The sequence below is a fragment of the Stomoxys calcitrans genome, chromosome 5 (assembly GCF_963082655.1).
Source record: "Stomoxys calcitrans chromosome 5, idStoCalc2.1, whole genome shotgun sequence".
In the NCBI taxonomy this organism is placed as follows: domain Eukaryota; kingdom Metazoa; phylum Arthropoda; class Insecta; order Diptera; family Muscidae; genus Stomoxys; species Stomoxys calcitrans.
In genome coordinates this window covers 130,029,996-130,049,821 of record NC_081556.1, presented here as the reverse complement: position 1 = coordinate 130,049,821, position 19,826 = coordinate 130,029,996, and the positions used below count along the sequence as shown (strand labels likewise).

The 19,826-nt window shown below is 37.7% G+C and overlaps 1 protein-coding gene across 1 annotated transcript in view; it reads left to right on the top strand.

Moving 5' to 3' along the window:
* Window positions 1–11,066, top strand: part of LOC106089118 (gamma-1-syntrophin) — a 238,422-nt gene extending 227,356 nt beyond the window's left edge. The window contains exons 9-10 of the mRNA XM_059370112.1: window positions 3,654–3,857; window positions 10,887–11,066. Coding sequence (XP_059226095.1) covers window positions 3,654–3,857; window positions 10,887–10,997 — 315 coding nt within the window. The 3' untranslated portion in view covers window positions 10,998–11,066. The remainder of the gene's footprint in view (window positions 1–3,653; window positions 3,858–10,886) is intronic.
* Window positions 11,067–19,826: the final 8,760 nt, after the last annotated feature.

The window sequence follows — 19,826 nt, the reverse complement described above, 5'->3', positions numbered from 1 at the left end:
TCAACCTCCCTAGATCAGCCAAAATTACCACAATACTCACAGAACAATTGGCAAAACAAATCCAACACCTGTAACCACTTATTGTTGGAAATATTCGTAGATTGCTCATTTCTCCTTACTAAGCGGATTTAATTATTGTAACATGTTTTGCTTAAAATCATTAGACGCTTACATTTAGGCGACTCCTTTAGCCATTAGCGATGCCTCCAGAAAATCTAGAATTCATAAATTAAGAAAAAATCTAAATAATTATGATATTATGCCGAGGCTGTTGTTGTTCCCATTGTTTAGCAGAGCTGAGATGAGATTTCATTGCTGTTGCTTTTATGTTTATCAAGTTTATTGCCACATTAAAAAGATTAAAACTCGGCAGGTAAGAATGGCCAGCCAGGCGTCACGCAGTTAATAAATGAGATATTTTCGTTTTTGCCTCTAAGGAACCAAACAGACGCAAATGACTACCATCTCTACCACCATCTACACTTCCTGTTTATGTGGCCATTGACGATGACCTCCATCTCTTTGCTTGGCTACACAGAGAAAAATCACAGTTTTTATATGTGTGAGAAAATATTTAAATATTTTTAAGCATGGAATTCTTAACAAAATTATTTTTTATAGAAAAAAAAAAACAAATAACAAGTGCTAAGCGTGCTAAGTTCGACCGGGCCGAATCTTATATACCCTCCACCATGGATCGCACTTGTCGAGTTCTATTCCCGTCATCTCTTCTTGGGAAAAAAAGGATAAAAGAAAAGATTTGCTCTGCTATTAGAGCGATATCAAGATATGGTCCGGTCAAGATGTGGTCCTGTTTAAAATGTCAAGATCCCAGATCGGTTTATATGGCAGCTATATTAGGTTATGGACCGATTTGAACCATACTAGGCACAGTTGATAGATATCATAACAAAATACTTCGTGTAAAATTTCATTCCAATCGGATAAGAATTGCGCACTCTAGAGGCTCAAGAAGTCAAGACCCAAGATCGGTTTATATGGCAGCTATATTAGGCTATGGGCCGATTTTAACCATACTTGACACAATAGTTGAATATCATAACAAAACACATCGTGCAAAATTTCATTCCAATTGGATAAGAATTGCGCCCTCTAGAGGCTCAAGAAGTCAAGATCCCAGATCGGTTTATATGGCAGCTATATTAGGCTGTGGACCGATATGAACCATACTTAGCACAGTTGTTGGAAGTCATGGCGAAACACATCGTACAAATTTCATTCCAATTGGATAAGAATTGCGCCCTCTAGAGGCTCAAGAAGTCAAGATCCCAGATCGGTTTATATGGCAGCTATATTAGGCTGTGGACCGATATGAACCATACTAGGCACAGTTATTGGGTATCATAACAAAATACTTCGTGCAAAATTTCATTCCAATCGGATAAGAATTGCGCCCTTTAGAGGCTCAAGAAGTCAAGACCCAAGATCGGTTTATATGGCAGCTATATTACGCTATGGACCGATTTGAACCCTACCTGACACAGTAGTTGGATATCATAACAAAACACGTCGTGCAAAATTTAATTCAAATCGGATAAGAATTGCGCCCTCTAGAGGCTCAAGAAGTCAAGACCCAAGATCGGTTTATATGGCAGCTATATTACGCTATGGACCGATTTGAACCCTTCCTGACACAGTAGTTGAATATCATAACAAAACACATCGTGCAAAATTTCATTCCAATCGGATAAGAATTGCGCCCTCTAGAGGATCAAAAAGTCAAGACCCAAGATCGGTTTCTATGGCATCTATATCAAAACATGGACCGTTATGGACCATTTACAATCCCAACTGACCTACACTAATAAGTAGTATATATGCTAAATTTCAAGCCCCTAGCTTTACTCCTTCGAAAGTTAGGGTGCTTTCTACAGACAGACTAACGGACGGACAGACGGACGTAAAATGTCACGACGATCAAGAATATATATACTTTATGGGGTCTCAGACGAATATTTCGAATAGGAATATTTCGAAACGGAATGACGAAATTAGTATACCCCTGTCCTATGTTGGGGGGTATAAAAATTGGTGTTAATTTCAATTTAGCTTCGGCTTTTTAACAACATGTAAAAGCGTGGTAAGTTCGACCGAGCCGAATCTTTCGTACCCACCCCCATGGATTCCCCTAAAAATATATCCTTTTTAACTTAGTTTGTATTTGAATTATTTTGGACTAAAGAAGCCATATCGAATCGAATATTAACCGATTCGCATAAAAACTTGGCATTGATGTCATAAGTCATAACATAGAGTTTTGAGCCAAATTTCAGTCAAATCAGGTGAAAATTTAACCTTCTAAGGTCTGAAGAAGTCAAATCCGGTGATCGGTTTATATGGGAGCTATGCCTGTTTATAGACCGATTCAGATCATACTTAGCGTAGCGTAAGTCTTTGTTCCAAATTTTATTAAAATTGGATGAAAATTTAGTCTTCTTGGGGATCAAGAAATCGAATCCGGGGAAAGGTGATATAGGGGCTATACCCAAATCTGAACCGATATGGCTCGTTAGAAATCTCCAATCGACCTACATGAATAAAAAGTGTCTCTGCAAAATTTCAAGCTGCTAGCTTTACGCGTTCGACCTCTATCGCGATTTCGACAGACGGACGGACGGAAATGGCTAGTTCGATTTAGAATGTCGAGTCGATCCAGAATATAGATACTATATGGGATCGCAGATCAACATTTCGAGGTTTTACAAACGGAATGACTTGATTTGTATACCACCATCCTATAGTGGTGGGTATAAAAAGTATGCTTATAATACTTGATTGCTGTAAATGAATGTATTGGTTTGGTTAACCCATTGTATAATTGGGATAGCCAATCGTATGGTTGGGGTAACCAATTGTATGGTTGGGGCAACCAATTGTATGGGTGAGGTAACAACTTGTATGGTTGCTGAAATTAATTATGTGGATGAGGTAACAAATTATATGATTGGGGTAACCATTTGTATGGTAACATTAAGAACACTTGGTTACGATAAATGAATGTTTTACTTGGGATAAACCATTTTTATGTTTAAGTTAAGCCTTTTTATACTGGAGAGCGCAAACATTTTATGGCTGTACATAGTTACAGTTAAAGTAAACGAATGTTATGGCTGGGGTGAACCATTTTCATTGTTGGAGCAAGCTTTTTCTATGTTTGAGACCGGGTACATTTTATGGTTAAACAAATGACATTGGCTACAAGCAATAAATGTTTGCAGGGAATATTTTTTCGAGGCATCGTAAATTGTTGACAATTAATTTGGTCAAAGTTTTTTTAAACTTAAAAAATTCATTTGTCCTAAAGCGTAAAGCGTCTCACAACTATTACATAGTTGGGACAAATAAAAATATGCATGTTTAACATAAATCACAAATATTTGCTATGAACTTTCAGTGAGTAAGCATTAGCAATGCCATTTTTCTCAACATGTAGATAAACCAAAACATCAACAATGAGTATAGAACATGAAGCATGAACCAAAGAAGAAGAATCTTTTAATCATCTGTTATGCTTTTTTATGGCATTTTTATGTTTTGTAAAGATACACAAACAGCAAATAAAAACAAACTCTTCTTTCTTTTTCATTGTTTTCTGTTTTGCAACCATTCCCCCTCATGGCTTGGTGGAACAGCGCAAAACATTTGCCGTCTCCCATCATGGCAAGAGTGGCGGTCTAACGTTGGATTGGCAAACAGGATTCGCATTAGCAGAGGGTGCTGACTCGGCCATTGTGTGGCAGTATAAATTCTCACAACTGCGAGGTTCCAGCGATGATGGCAAATCCAAGCTGAAGTTACATTTCCAGGATCATGAGACAAGGGCCATCGAAACAAAAGTAAGTATGGTAAAAACAAAGTTGGGCCATGTGAGATGTTGGATGTGTGTGTGTGTGTGTGTGAGTACAAAATTATAATCATGTTGGTGAGTTTAACTACTACTTCTGCGTCCGTATGTGTGGTTGTGAGTGTGTGTGTGCGAAAATGGATGAATAAATAATTTTTAAAACCTTTCCACTCGAGCAAGATTAATTTTTTCATTAAAGTTGTTGATTTTGTTCTTTAAATAGCGACTCGTTTTCCGTCGCTGAGCTCCTTTCTTTGTTTACTTTTTTTTAATGCTCTTCCTACCTCTTTCTATGAGAGCCATTGCAAATTTATGGTTTGGCATTTGTTTTTAGTACTGTACTCTTTTTTTCCTCTTCAAAACATTGCTCAACAAATTTTAATTATATTCTGTTTTTTGTTTGCATTGCTTTAATTATTGTTTTCGCTATGTAATACCCTGAGCATTCAATTTATTAGTTTTGTTTTCGCTTTTGGAAGTAGCAGTTGTCATTATTGCTTCAAAATAGTTGAGATTTGCAGATATTTTTCACATAGTAATCTTAGACGTTAATAAATTTGATGAGGAAGAGTTAAAGGATAACAAAATTGGAGTGGTACAGAGCAATTTCCCAAACTTAAATTCTGCAAATAGCTAATTTTGCCCATGAATATTCCACTAAGGAAGAGCAGCAAACTTCTTACATATCAATGAGTGTAGTCCGATTCAAATTTTAAGCTCAATGATAAGGCACCTCCTTTTTATAGCTGAGACCGAGCGGCTTGCCGCAGTGCGACACCTCCAACCAACAATGAAAATTCCCGCCAGGATTTGAACCCAGCGTCATAGGCGGACCTCTGCGCTACGGTGGCCTCAATCTTAAATTCTACCCTAATTTTATCAATGATTAAACTTTTGTCAAAATTCAATTATTAGTAGAAATTTTCGACAAAATGTTACTTCTTTTGAAAAGTTTTTTTTAAAAACTTCTCACAAACAGACCGAGAAAGCGATCCGAGGCACGACGAAGGAGACAGAGGAGTATGCACCGGCAGCGCAATGGGGCGAAATTGCAGGATGCTAGAAGGGATTGAAATAACATTCCAAGAACTTCTACGAGAGCTGGAAAGAGAATCAGATGTGCCGAAGAGCATAACACTGCTAAAATGCTGAAGAAGAAAAAGAACTCCCCGCTTTCAAGTACCAAGTACCAAGAAGACCAAGCCCGCCCCCCGCAATGGAGACTCCACATAGTGTTATGCGGGAGGGAACAAAGTCGGAACAGCAACGAAGAAAGCGCGCACGACTCTTAAGTCTTGTTATTGTGGTTGTAGTCATATTTTCATGTGGAGGTGGCGATCCTCTTCAATCTCCTGTAGCTGAGCAAACTCGTTCCGGTCCAAAGGACCCAGACGCCCGTCCTCTCACTTAGATATCCGCTCGATACCGCTGATTGTCCGCGACTGCCGTGCAGCTACTCCGTATGGAGCATTCCCCTATCCGTAACCTATGGACGCGTCCGGTAGCTCGCAGCTAAGCTTATGATGACAGTAATGAACACCACACAGATTGGATCTCAATGTTTCAGCCTGTGTGGTGCTCACAGCTTTCCCATGCCGGGGCCCCTTAGTCTTCATGGTGGGCTATGACTTCCAAGAGAAGGCCACAGGCATCACGGAAGGGGAAGATGGTCGCTGAGAATGGTAAGGAGCCGCCCTCTTACGCCAGAGTTACAAGGAAGAGATGAGCTGATTTATACAGTCATCAATATCAGCAGTGCATCCGGTAGGATTTCACCGGATCATCGGTCCCAAATGGAGGATCTGGTTAACAAGCGAATTTTCGAACATGTGTGGAACTCTTTGGAGGGTTCACCCATAAAAATGTTGAGCTGTGAGTATAGAGGGGACATCTTTACGCTGCGTTTTGCATCGGCGGAATGTTTTCATACCGTCAAAAGGCTCGTTGGAGGTATCCCCGATCCCTAGGAGGGCGCAAAGCTCGACCTTGTAAAAAATATCGACATCCCCCAGCTCACAAAGGGGATGGTTTTCATTAAGGATGAGGGCGGCGAATTCGCCATGGAAAGCATAATGAAAGTCTTAAACAAGCAAAACTAAGAGTTGGCCGTGGAGAAATGGGAGGTCTTTCACAGGTAGGAGGTGGAGGATGAAACTCTCCTTGTGGTGGGCATTGGTCAAGTCTCCGTGAAAAGGTTGGTTAAGACCAAAGGCATGGCGGCACACGGGACCAAGGCCGTTTTTTTTTTAAATTGGGAAGACTAGGATAGGCAAGTATCCTTATATTGAGCCATCAGGCGGCGCAGCGGCAAACGAACAGGCCGACGAGACAATCAACGACTGTCTTAATATTGGAAAGACCAGGACAAGCTACTAGTACTAAATTTCTCATGAACATTCCACTATGGAAGAGGAGACACTTTTTTCATATAAAAAAGTGCAGTCCGATTAAAATTTGTAAGGCTCAATGATAAGGGGCCTCCTTTCTTATGCCCAGTCTGAACGGCGTGCCGCATATCGACACCACTTGGAAGAGAAGTTTTAACATGGCAGGGTATCTCACAAATGTAGATAGCAGGGGCATAAGGGCCAATAAGGGGATAACCACCGCTGAAAATTTTTTTTATGGTCACACCGGAATTTGAACCCAGGCCATAAGTAGTTCATATTCAGCGTCAAGCGGAAATGCTAACCCCTGCGCCACGGTGACTTCCTTGGATAAACAAAGATCCTAATACAAAAACATCAGGCAGTGCAGGGGCAAGAGAGCCAACACAGCCTAACGAAAAGGGACCAAATGATGACACCATTACTGACTTTATCAAGATTCGACAGAACCTTTATCAAGGCAAAGAACCTAATACTGAGACATCAGGCAGTGCAGTGATAGAGAACTCAAAGCAATTTTAAGAACAGGGAGCTGTCACCACTTTTCCCAAGAAACCCATTCACTCAGGGTTTGCAAGACTAGAATAGATAAAGTTAGTAAAATTGAAACATCAGGCAGTGCAGGGACGGGAGACTCAACTCAGCCTAATGAAGAGGAGCCCAACGATGGAACCAATATCGACTGCCTTAAGTTTTGGAAGACTAAGATAGCTAAAGATCCTAATATTTAAACATCAATCAGGGCAGACACAGGAAACCCAATGCAGTCTAGAGAACTAGGAGCAAACGATGAGATCATCACCCACTCCCAAGATGATCATTTACTGGAGGACCTACAGGGTGGCTGATGAATATTGCTACAATGATGAATATTGCTACATTTTTTTTTCGGTGTATGGAATACATTTTTCTTTTATTCATGTTAAATTAAATTATTAAATTAATTATTAAATTATTATTAATTAAATTAATTAATTAATTAATTAAATTAATTATTAAATTATTATTATTAAATAGAAAAAAAGTTATTACATTTTTTTTTGGTAGCGGCTTTCATCAGCCACCCTGTATGATTAAGATTATCCAGATACACCTACACTGATGCAGATAGCAAGGGCATGTTTCATTTTGCTTTAATTCAGAAGCCATAGACGACCCGGCACAAATTTGGTGGACTAAAGCATATCAACTACCAATTATTCTATGCTAACACTGGTACTCGACCGACGACTTGCGTTATTTGTCCTAAAAATTTAAATTATATACTTTCCCGGAGTTGTCAACGTCAGATGGTGAGACAGGGAGACGGTGGAGCATACCTGGCATCACTTTATCTGCCTTTTGACTCTCCGACACCGCCACCCACATCGAAGCTGCGGTAAAAAGAGTGGAAGTATATTAGGATGTGTATTACACACGGCTCAAGGAATACAATAAAATTACCAGAGCGACAAAACGTGCCTCCTGGAAGCTTTTCTGCGAACAGTTTTCTCTCTATATTTAGTTTCTCTCAAAAACCTATGTCCAAACTGAAACTTTAGTAGACGATATGGGAGTGAGTGAGAGCAGAGACAACGGAGGGCATGTTGAAGCTTTTGGTGAAAGTACGTTTCCACAGGATATAATGGGACTCACGGAGACACCGGAATCTTGGAATAATGATGTTGATCGAAGGCTTATCATTACAGAGCTTATGGTAAAGGAATCCTTGAGGAGCTTCAAACCATTTAAGTTACCCGGATCTGATGGAATATTTCCGGCGTTACTACAGAAGTAGGCCGACTTTCTGGAGTCTCACCTGGCCAATATTTTCACAGCGTGCCTGGAACTTGCATATACTCCGAAAGCCCGCCAAAGCAACTTATGCGACACCAAATGCAAACCTTACGTCCTTTCTACTCAAAACCACCGAACGTATTGCAAACACCATGATTAAGAGTAGGACATCCATCAAACTGATCAAAAACAAACAGTATGACTCAAGGGAAGGTCGGTGGAGACTGCCCCACACGACCTTGTGAATAAAATAAAAGATTCCTTCGATGCCAAAATGTACACACTGGCGGTATGCCTTAAGCTCGAGGAAGCATTTAATCGTCTTACAAACGAACAACGCTTGTAAATTGGATTGGTGGCATCATTGCACCATTGTTCTTCATAGATGATGCGAATCGCAACGCAACTGTGAATGGTCAGCGATATCGTGAGATAATATCGAACTTCTTTTTTTTGCCCAAAATGCACGAGCTTGACTTGCATGACATATGGTTTCACCAAGTCGGTGCCACATGCCACACATCACAAGTAATAATGGACTTATTGAGAGGCGAGTTCGGTGAACATTTTATTTCAGGTTCGCCGACCGGTTAATTGCCCACATAGATCGTGCGATTTAACGCCTTTGGACTATTTTTTGGGACATATAAAAAAATTAATTGATTCTGAAAATGTGATGAAAATTAATTGAAAATTTCAAAACTTTCAGCCGTTATTTTATGCAAATTCCCCTAGTGACATTCACATTCACTGTCGCAACACCAATAGTAGCCGCTATATTCCCGCCCCGTACTATATTCCATATCCAAACAATCACTCTGTTCCCCAGACCCGCAACCCTAAGAGCCGCATCTATGGCAGAAGAGCTTAGTTTGTTTTAGGCGCCTTCAATATTCAAAAACGCCGCCAGGGTATACTCCTTATAATCGATATGTATATTAAAATTATGTTCTACATGATGCACGGATCTGCCCTTAAAATAGGCATGCTGGCAACGCGAGAAGTAAGACGTCCCCTACTTACTTCCAAACGCCTAATTTAGCATTTTTGGATAAATGCGATCCGGCACCGGGGATTTAAATTGTCCAAATGTGTATAGTGCCCAATGGACGCTTGCCTGAGTTACCAGTATGTCGGCTGCGTCCTCCGCGTCCCGATTATCCCATGGATGAATTCCTATGTTCAGTGAGGATGCATTCCGGAAAATATGTCTCAAGCAAATGAGATAGGTGTCCTTGGGAAAGACAGTCTACTCACCATTTGGCCTCTATAAGGACTGTCATACGCCATCAGCTTCAGCAATCTGGCTGTACCCTTTATATTAGATAGCTCCTCAATCAATCTGACAAAACCCTCTTGTTTGGATTTCCTTAGCTCCTTCTTGTCCTGAGCTTATTTTTATATAAGTCACACAGTGCGATGTTACCACTACCCCTCGCTGCATTAAATGCCCGTCCAGCATCTTTTCTACGAATCTTGAGTTCACTGTTTCACCACCACTTATCCTTTTTCTTTTTCTGTGACCTAGGTGGATAGGCTTACGCGAAGGCTGATGTCAACCATTCCTCCAAGTCCTGCACCACGTAATCTATATAACCTACACAACAAATCTCAACAAGATCATTATTAATCTTCCCACCAACAGATGCCTTAAAATCTTGCACCTCGTCCTTCTGGGGTTTCTGAATTTCGGGCTCTTTTGGAGTCCAATCACCTTAATCATAAATAGTATGTATTTATGATCTGAAAAACTTAGTTCCGCCAATACAGCCCAACCGGAGATAGCAAATCCTCTCTGTTGTATAAACACAAACCATTCACCCAAATAAATTCCAGGACACACTCCCTCCTGATGTTTGGGTCTGTACTACCACAAAGGTTGTGGTGAGTATTAGCGTCGCATTCCAAAAATAAATCCATGTTGAAAGCCTTACAGTATCGAATGAGGTCCCTAACCACCTCCTCCTATGGTGGTTAGGGACTTCATCATGCGGGAAGAAAGTTGATGAAATAATCAGTTCCCTACCCCCACACGACTGGGAAACCCCGACTTGGTTCCTATTGCAAAACTGGTTTAAAATAAAACAATTTAGGTTCTTTCTAGGCATAATACAGGTCCTATATTTTACGTTATGTTGTGTCCTCGAGCACTAAGAGGATAATAATGCGAAAAAATTTAATTTTCAATAATAAAGCAAAAATACTTTCTTGTGGATTAACTTAAAAATTCTTCCACTATACTAAAAGATTTTTTGTTAAGCGCTATCCATATGTCACAATTATTAAATTTCATAGCTCGTTGGTGCAGTTAAAGATTTCAGAAAGTTGGAAACTTTAAAAGTGATCAAATCTGTGCATCAACCGTTTTTTGATAAAAGCTCAAACAAATATCCCATTCTGAAAATTTATGCTCTCTTCCACAAATATTGGTTGCCCAAAAAGTAATTGCGGATTTTTTAAAAGAAAGTAAATGCATTTTATGGTACATTGTTAAGTAAACAAGTCAATGGTTTTAAAGTTGAAAGTTGTTGAAATATTTTCACATTTTGTATATTTTGTACCACTGTATGACAATTTTTTTAATTTTGTTAAATTTTGCATAGCAACTTATCTTTTATTTCCAATTTATTTACCAAATATACTTCTCTTAATCCTCTCTACTTGTATTGTGGTATATCTTTAAGTAGTTCAGTCATTAGATGAATGCCTTGCTCATGATTGCTTTTTTTGTGTGTTTTTTTCTTCTTTACTTTCATGCGCCATCGACGAATAAACCAAAAACAAAAAACATTCCAACATTCAAACATTCAACCATTGTTACAAAAAATAAATTGTGTAAAACTTCAATTGGATGACAGGAGCTGGAATGTCAAGTGCTGCAGAGTTTGCTATTTTGTATGCATGCGTTTCTGACAGCTAAAGTTGCTTCAGTTGATCCCGCATTTTTGAGTTCTATACAACAGACTTAAGCAGCTTGCTGCCAGCCAGCGGCTTCAAAGCAAGAATAAGTGGTGGCATTAGCGGCAACAACAACAACTACAACAGCGACAGACAACCGACAAATTAAAAGCAACAACTACAACACAAGAGAAGTACATTCCGTTACTTCTTGTAATTGCAAAGATTAGAAAAGACAAACACACACACAAAGACTACAGCAACAACAACAACCAAAGTAGTCAAGTCCTCATCTTCTTTCAGCATGTATGCTAAACTTTAAATGATACGTAAGAGAGTAAGTATGGAAGAAGACGAAGAAAAAGACACAAATGTTGAGCACACGCTTTAAAGAAAAATCCAAAAGCATTTTAAAGCTGTCCTCATAACACTTAAAATTCCTCAAGGGAAATATGGCAAGACAACAAAGAAAAAACACTTAAATGTTGTTGCAACATTTTTTTGCTAAAGCCAAGCCTTCCGAGAATGAAGGCAGAAGACGCCACAAAAGTAAAAGTTACAATTAAAATAAAGGAAACAACCAACCAACACATCTATACACACACACACACAAACACTGATTAGAATTAATGGAATAAACAAAAACATAAACCAGAAAAAAAACCAAAATAAAATTTTTTTAGATAAAAATTTATATAATAAATTTGTATAAAGGAAACAAAAATTGAATAATGAAAATATTTATTACTTATTACCAGAAAAAAAAATCTAAAACCAAAAACAATTAGCAGAGAAACAAAGCTCATTTACTATAAACTAAATTTTTAGCAAAGCTTAAACCAAAAAAAAAGAAGAAAACTAAACAAACAAAGTAAAATTTTTGAATATATTATTTAGAATCGTAGAAAAGTCGGTTTAATCGACTTGAAGTGATTATTCAACAATATTTTGCATTTGAGAAGAGTGGCGATTGAGATTTCTATTTCTTGTGGGCTGAAAATAGACAAATTTAAGCGAAATTTGTATACCCTACAGCAGCACTGTGTTACAGGGTTTTATGGATTTGTGCATTTGTTTGCAACGCTAAGAAGTAGAAGAACTGGACCCATTGATCTGTATACCTATCGACTCAGAATCACTTTCTGATTCGATTTAGGCATTTCCGTCTGTGAGTCCATGTATACTTGGAATCAAAGTGCAGATCGTATTTGTGGTCCAATCATCAGGAAATTTTGCACATATCACTTTTTAGGCCCTAGGACTAAAGCTATTGATTTTGATAAAAATCGGGTCAGATTTACATATAGTTCCCATATATATGTATCGCCCGATTTGCACTTAAATTGCCGTAGGAAGACCAATTTTCAACCGATTGGCACAAAATTTGGCACGAATTATTTTGTTAACGATCTTAAAATATCTGCCAAATTTCATCAACATCGGTTCAGATTTAGATATAGCTACCATATATATGTATTGCCCGATTTGCACTTAAATGGCCGTAGTAGCTACAATTTTCAACCGATCTGCACAAAATTTAGTACAGATTGTTTTGTTACTGATTTTAATATATTTGTAAAATTTCATCCAAATCGGTTGGGATTTAGATATAGCTACCATATATATGTATTGCCCGATTTGCACTTAAATGGCTGTAGTAGCTACAATTTTAAACCGATCTGCACAAAATTTGGTACGGATTGTTTTGCTACTGATTGTAATATATTTGCAACATTTCATCAACATCGGTTCAGATTGAGATATAGCTTCCATATATGTGTATTGCCCGATTTGCACTTAAATGGCCGTAGTAGCTAAAATTTTCAACCAATCTGCACAAAATTTGCCCCGGATTGCTGTGCTACTGATTTTAATATATTTGCAAATTTTCATCCAAATCGGTTCAGATTTAGATATAGCTCCCATATATAGGTATCGCCCGATTTGCACTCAAATGGCCGTAGTAGCTACAATTTTCAACCGATCTGCACAAAATTTGGTTAGGATTGTTTTGTTACTGATTTTAATATATTTGTAAAATTTCATCCAAATCGGTTCAGATTTAGATATAGCTACCATATATATGTATTCCCAGATTTGCACTTAAATGGCCGTAGTAGCTACAATTTTTAACCGATCTACACGCACGGATTGCTGTGCTGCTGATCTTAACATATCTGCTAGATTTCATCAAAATCGGTTCAGATTTGGATATAGCTTCAATATATATGTTTCGCCTGATTTACACTTAAAAGGCTGTAATAAACACAAAAATTTTAAGCGATCTGCACAAAATTTGGCATGGATTGTTTTGTTACTGATCTTAACATACGTGCGAGATTTCATCCAAATCGGTCCAGATTTGGGTGTAACACCCATACATATTTATCGCCAGATTTGCACTTATATGGCCGTAGTAACAAGAATTATCTGTTTGAATGTCAATTCCGATTAAGTTATAACTCTCATATACATATGTATTTCTATATATTGCTCGAATTTATAATTCTAGGGTAGGTGTAGGGTATTATATAGTCGACTCCGCCCGACTTTTGCCTTTTCTTACTGGTTTTCATAGAAGTATTTTACAGTATTGCTTAAGCCATCACTACTTTGGAAAGAGATTTTCTATACGAATCCAACGTTGTCCTCAGAAAGTTCGAAAATCTAAGGAAGTTACAGCAATGTCAAATTCGCCTTGATTTTTTTGCAGTGTTTTGAGTATAAATTATGCGATTTTGAGCTTGTTTTTTGAAGAAAAAACTTAGAAGTTTCACGAAACCGATTTTTTTGCCATAATCTTCAATACTGTATACTCAACTCGAAAAATATTTTCGCCTCAAAAATTGACAATTTTCATAAGGGGTTAGCCTTGCTAAAAAAAATGCAAAAAAATAAAATGTGAAATTTTGAGCAATTCTATTTATTGTACGAATTATCTTCGAATTTCGAACTGCGGAAAGCCAGAAAATTTTCAAATTTCAAAAATATTAAGAAATTACAGCGCTTTTGGCCTTGAAAACGACCTTGAAATTTTACGCCCAACAAAAATTGCTATTTGCGATGATTTTCACAGAAATCTTATAGTATTGCTTCTTGTAGCACCACTATGGAAAGATATTTTCCTTACGAAGCCAACGGTATCTGAAAACTTGTGAAGTTTGCAAAACTAAGGAAGTTACAGCAATTGCAAACTCACGTTGGTGTTTTTGAATTTTTTTTTTGATATGAATTATGCGATTTTGAAGCAATACTCTAAAGTTTTCAAGGAAATAGGAAGGAATATTGCTTCATAGAGCACAATTTAGGTCAACGATGTTACATTCGTATCGCAAATCCGTGGCGCAAAGTCAGCCAAGGAGTTGCGCCCCGACGGAATCTCTACTCTGATGCTTAAGAATCTGGATCTACCTGGAGTCGAGTACCCTCCAACTGTCCTCAAACTATCTGTGAACAGAGTTATAAAGCCAAATATCTGGAGGATAGACAGAGTGATCCTGCTACCGAAGCTCGGGACCCGAATAGGTAAGGTTTGGCTAGGTTTAAGTGGCAGTCTGCCATCAGACTCACTTAAACGTTTTCCTCCATTGTGATACCACAGGAACAGATGAAGGAAGATCTCTTCCAGTTCCTACCACTGAACCTTTCAGATCGCCCAACAACTTGCGAATGTTCACATCCGCTAAATCAGACAAGTTCTCAAAGAAATGAGAACCTAAAGTGGAACTCCTTCTTACTGCTAGAGCGGGACACACAGAAAGTGTTCTATAGTCTCTTCCACTCCGATGTCCTCACAGCTTCTGCAAAAGTCGTTACTGGCAACCTTATTTACTAAAATTTTGGAATTATTTGCACGAAAGATGTACCTCGCAATATTTCCTACAATTTTGAAATTATTTGCTCGAAAAAATTTTGTTATACTTAGTTTAAGGCCGGTAGCTCAGTTGGTAGAACGCTTGGATTACCTGTGCGAGGGTCCTGGGTTCGATTCCCATCAAAGGCTTTGGTCTGTCGTTAAAAAATAGACTACAGTATGCCCTAGCGAGTGTATGTCCACTAACTCTAACCTAGTTCAAGACTTCATAGAACATTCTAAACAATTTTTATACCCACCATTGAAGGATGGGGGTATATTCATTTTGTCATTCCGTTTGCAACACATCGAAATATCCATTTCCGACCCTATAGAGTATATATATTCTTGATCAGCGTAAAAATCTAAGACGATCTAGACATGTCCGTCCGTCTGTCTGTTGAAATCACTCTACAGTCTTTAAAAATAGAGATATTGAGATGAAACTTTGCACAGATTCTTTTTTTGTCCATAAGCAGGTTAAGTTCGAAGAAGGGCTATAGCGGACTATATCTTGATATAGCTCCCATATAGACCGATCCTCCAATTTGGGGTCTTAGGCCTATAAAAGCCACATTTATTATCCGATTTTGTTGAAAATTGGGACAGTGAGTTGTGTTGGGCCCTTCGACATCCTTCGTTAATATGGCACGGATCGGTCCAGATTTGGATATAGCTGCCATATAGACCGATCCTCCAATTTGGGGTCTTAGGCCTATAAAAGCCATATTCTTTATCCGATTTTGCTGAAATTTGGGACAGTAAGTTGTGTTAGGCCCTTCGATATCCCTTGTCAATCTGACCTAGATCGGTTTAGATTTGGATATAGCTCCCATATAGACCGATCCTCCGATTTAGGGTCTTAAGCCCATAAAAGACACATTTATTATCCGATTTTGCTGAAATTTAGGACAGTAAGTTGTCTTAGGCCCATGAACATCATCCTTCAAGTTGGCCCTGATCGATTCAGATTTTGATATAGCTGCCATATAGACCGATCTCTTGATTTAAGGTTTTGGGCCTATAAAAGGCGCATTTATTGTCCGATGTCGCCAAAATTTAGGACAGTTAGTTAAGTTAGGCCCCTCGACATACGTCTGCAATATGGCACAGTTCGGTTCAGATTTTGATATAGCTGCCATATAGACCGATCTCTCGGTGTTAGGTTTTGGGGCCATAAAAGCCACATTTATTTTCCGATTTTGCTGAAATTTGGGACAGTGAGTTGTATTAGGCCTCTCGACATCCTTCTTTAATTTGGGTCATATCGGTCCAGATTTGGATATAGCTGCCATATAGACCGATATCTCGATTTAATGTTTTGGCGCCATAAAAGGCGCATTTATTGTCCAATTTCGCCGAAATTTGGGACAGTGAGTTGTGTTAAGCTTATCGGCATCCGTGTCGTATATGGTTCAGATCGGATTATTTTTAGATATAGCTACTAACAAGACCAATATTTTGTTATACTCAATAGAACAATGACTTGTACTCATTAGTATTTGGTCCAAATCAGAACATATTTCGATATAACTGCAATGGGACATAAGGTGTGCATTTTTCATTTTTCATTGAGCTTAAAACTTGAATCGCACTGCACTCACTGATATGTGAGAAGTTTGCCCCTGTTCCTTAGTGGAATGTTCATGGGCAAAATTCGCATTTTTAAGATTTCTCTAAAACTCGCGCCCTTCTCAAAAAAAAAATTTTGTTGAATATAAGAACCAAGAATGTTTATTACTTAATAATAATGTTTTTATTAATTTGTAACCAACTCTTGAGTATGAAATAACCCTAAAGGTAATTTAAGCAGATATAGATAAAATATTTATATTGAAACTAATGGAAGCAAAAACCAAAACAAAACAAAAAAAAGCAAATAGAAAAATTACACAGATATTGGCCTTTAATTTTTTTGTCTATTTTAAAAAAACAAAACTATTCAAAAGATGCTTAAGAGCAAACTCAACAACAAAACCAACACACAAGCAGTTTACAAAACAACTCCATACACACTCACATACAAATCTACACACACCACAGCAGACAGTACTTAATGGTTACCAAAAGGCAATGGACATTCAAAGCGATGAAATGGAAAATTTAATTTTCAACATTATACGAAAACAAATGAAATAGAGCTCAACGAAAACACACACAAACAACAAAAATCCACAACAACACACACAAAATAAAGCATTTGTTTAAAATACCCCAAAAATAAAAAGGCAAATTTATACACAAAACTTTATACTCTTAATTGTTGGCTTTTAAATGGATCTGTAATGAAAAGTTATACACAAAAAAATAAATAAAACAAAACTTAAAGTTTTACTAATTTGTTAAAAAACATATCATTTTTTAGAATCACTATATTAATCAACTACTACTGCAAACTACTACGGAAAGCTAAAACGATATTGAAAAAAAAGTTGTTTTTTATTTAGAACCGAACAGTAAAGTTGGCTTTCATCAATGTTCCTTGGTTTTTGTGTGCACATTTTTGTTTTGTGATTGTTATTTTGGTAATTCCTTTGGCTTTCATTTAAATTCGTACATAAAGTCAATTCATAAACTGTGTCTTTAATTGTTGAGGAAAAAACAAAAAGGAGAAAAATAAAACACAAAATCTGGAAACACAATTTTAAACCCTACACCATAATCAAACAAAGAGAAGTGTAAAAAAGTAAAATAAACAACATGATACCCAAAACAAAATTAAACGTTTTTCTCTTATTTCTGGAAATTTTACATAATCGTACTCATACATATTCATTGTGTATCATAAAATCAGCAAAAGTATGCGCTGAGCCGCTTAATCAATGGAGACTATTATTAACGTAGTACTTGTGTATGTGTAAAATTCAATACAGCTAAACAAATCCCCCCAAAAAGGAAAGATACCACTAAGACAAAATTAATCACAAACAAAAACCAATTTCAAAACCTCCGACTACTTTTTAACGACACACTTGCTAAAAAAGCTTTCCATCAATTTCACATGACAAAAGTTATTAAAAAAGTACAAGAGGACTCGCTGTGGTAAAATTTAATAAAAACAAATAAAAAGACATTAAGTTCGGCCGGGCCGAACTTTGGTTACCCACCACCTCAGGTATATATATTGTGTTGTCCAAAAAGTAATTGCGAATTTTTTAAAAGAAAGTAAATGCATTTTTAATAAAACTTAGAATGAACTTTAATCAAATATACTTTTTTCACACTTTTTTTTTTAAAGCAAGCTAAAAGTAACAGGTGATAACTGACAGAAGAAAGAATGCAATTACAGAGTCACAAGCTGTGAAAAAATTTGTCAACGCCGACTATATGAAAAATCCGCAATTACTTTTTGGGCAACCCAATATAAACCACCTTTCATCATAATCTGGTGAAAAATGCATAATTTGTGCCCCCATAGCAGCTTTGTCGATATATGGCCCGATTTGGACCAAATTTGACATGAATATTGAGTGGTCCATTAAGTTCAAGGCATTGTTTAATTTTGCAGAACAAATTATTGGTCTTTTGGTAGCCATATGTAAATACAAATCGATCTCAACCATATACGACACGGATGTCGAAAAGCTTAACATAAGGCACAGTGTCAAATTTCGGCGACATCGCACAATAAATGCGCCTTTTATGGGTCCATATGGAAGCTATATTCAAATCTTGATCGATCTGGGCCAAATCAAAAAGGGATGTCGAAGAACCTACCACAACTCAATGTCCCAAATTTCGGCGACATGGGACAATAAATGCGCCTTTTATGGACGCAAAACCTTAAATCAAGAGATACGTCTATATGGCAGTTATATCCAAATCTGAACCGATCTGAGCCAAATTGAAGAAGAATATCGAAGGGCCTAACACAACTCACTGTCCCAAATTTCGGCGACTTTTTATTGGCCGAAAACCTTGAATGGAGAGATCGGTCTATATGGCAGCTATATCCAAATCTGGACCGATCTGAGACAAATTGAAGGGCCTAGCACACCTCACTGTCCCAAATTTCGGCGACATCGGACCATAAATGCGCCTTTTATGGGCGAAAAACCTTAAATCAAGAGATACGTCTATATGGCAGTTATATCCAAATCTGAACCGATCTGAGCCAAATCTCAGAATGATGTCGAAGAACCTAACACAACTCACTGTCCCAAATTTCGACGACATCGGACAATAAATTGGCCTTTTATGGGCCCAAACATTAAATCGAGAGATCGGTCTATATGGCAGCTATATCCAAATGTAAGCCGATCTGGGCCAACTTGAAGAAAGATGTCGAAGAAGCTAACACAACTCACTGTCCCAAATTTCAGCGACATCAGACAATAAATGGGCCTTTTATGGGCCCAAGACATTAAATCGAGAGATCGGTCTATATGGCAGCTGTATCCAAAACTAGACCGATGTAGGCCAAATTGAAGAAGAATGTCGAAGGGCCTAACACATCTCACTGTCCCAAATTTCAGCAAAATCGTATAATAATTATGACTTATATGGGCCTAAGACCTTAAATTGGGCGGATCGGTCTATATGGGACATATATCAAGATATAGTCCGACATAGCCCATGGAAAAAACTAAGAATCAATATCTCTATTTTTAAAGACTGTAGCGTGATTTCAACAGGCAGACGGTTACACGGACAGAATGGCTAGAACGTCTTAGATTTTTACGACGATCAAGAATATATATTCTTTGTGGGGTCAGAAATGGATATTTCGATGTGTTGCAAACTGAATGACAAAATGAATACACCCCCATCCTTCGGTATAATTTTTTTTTTTGTTTTTCTGTCCTTATTTCTCGTATCATTCTGTGGTGTATGTTTATCTATTTTTTCTCCATCTTCTACTTTCTTTTAGGGTAAACACAATGGACCTAAGGTCTCCAAGTGCAGCGGCTAGAAAACGAGTTTGCTAGTCACGTGCCATCCAAACTAGGTTAGGTAAGGTAATGTGTAAGTTGCTGTCTGCCATCAGACTCACGTAGAAGTTTTAGTCCTTAATGATACCACTTGCAAATGTTCACATCCGTTAAAT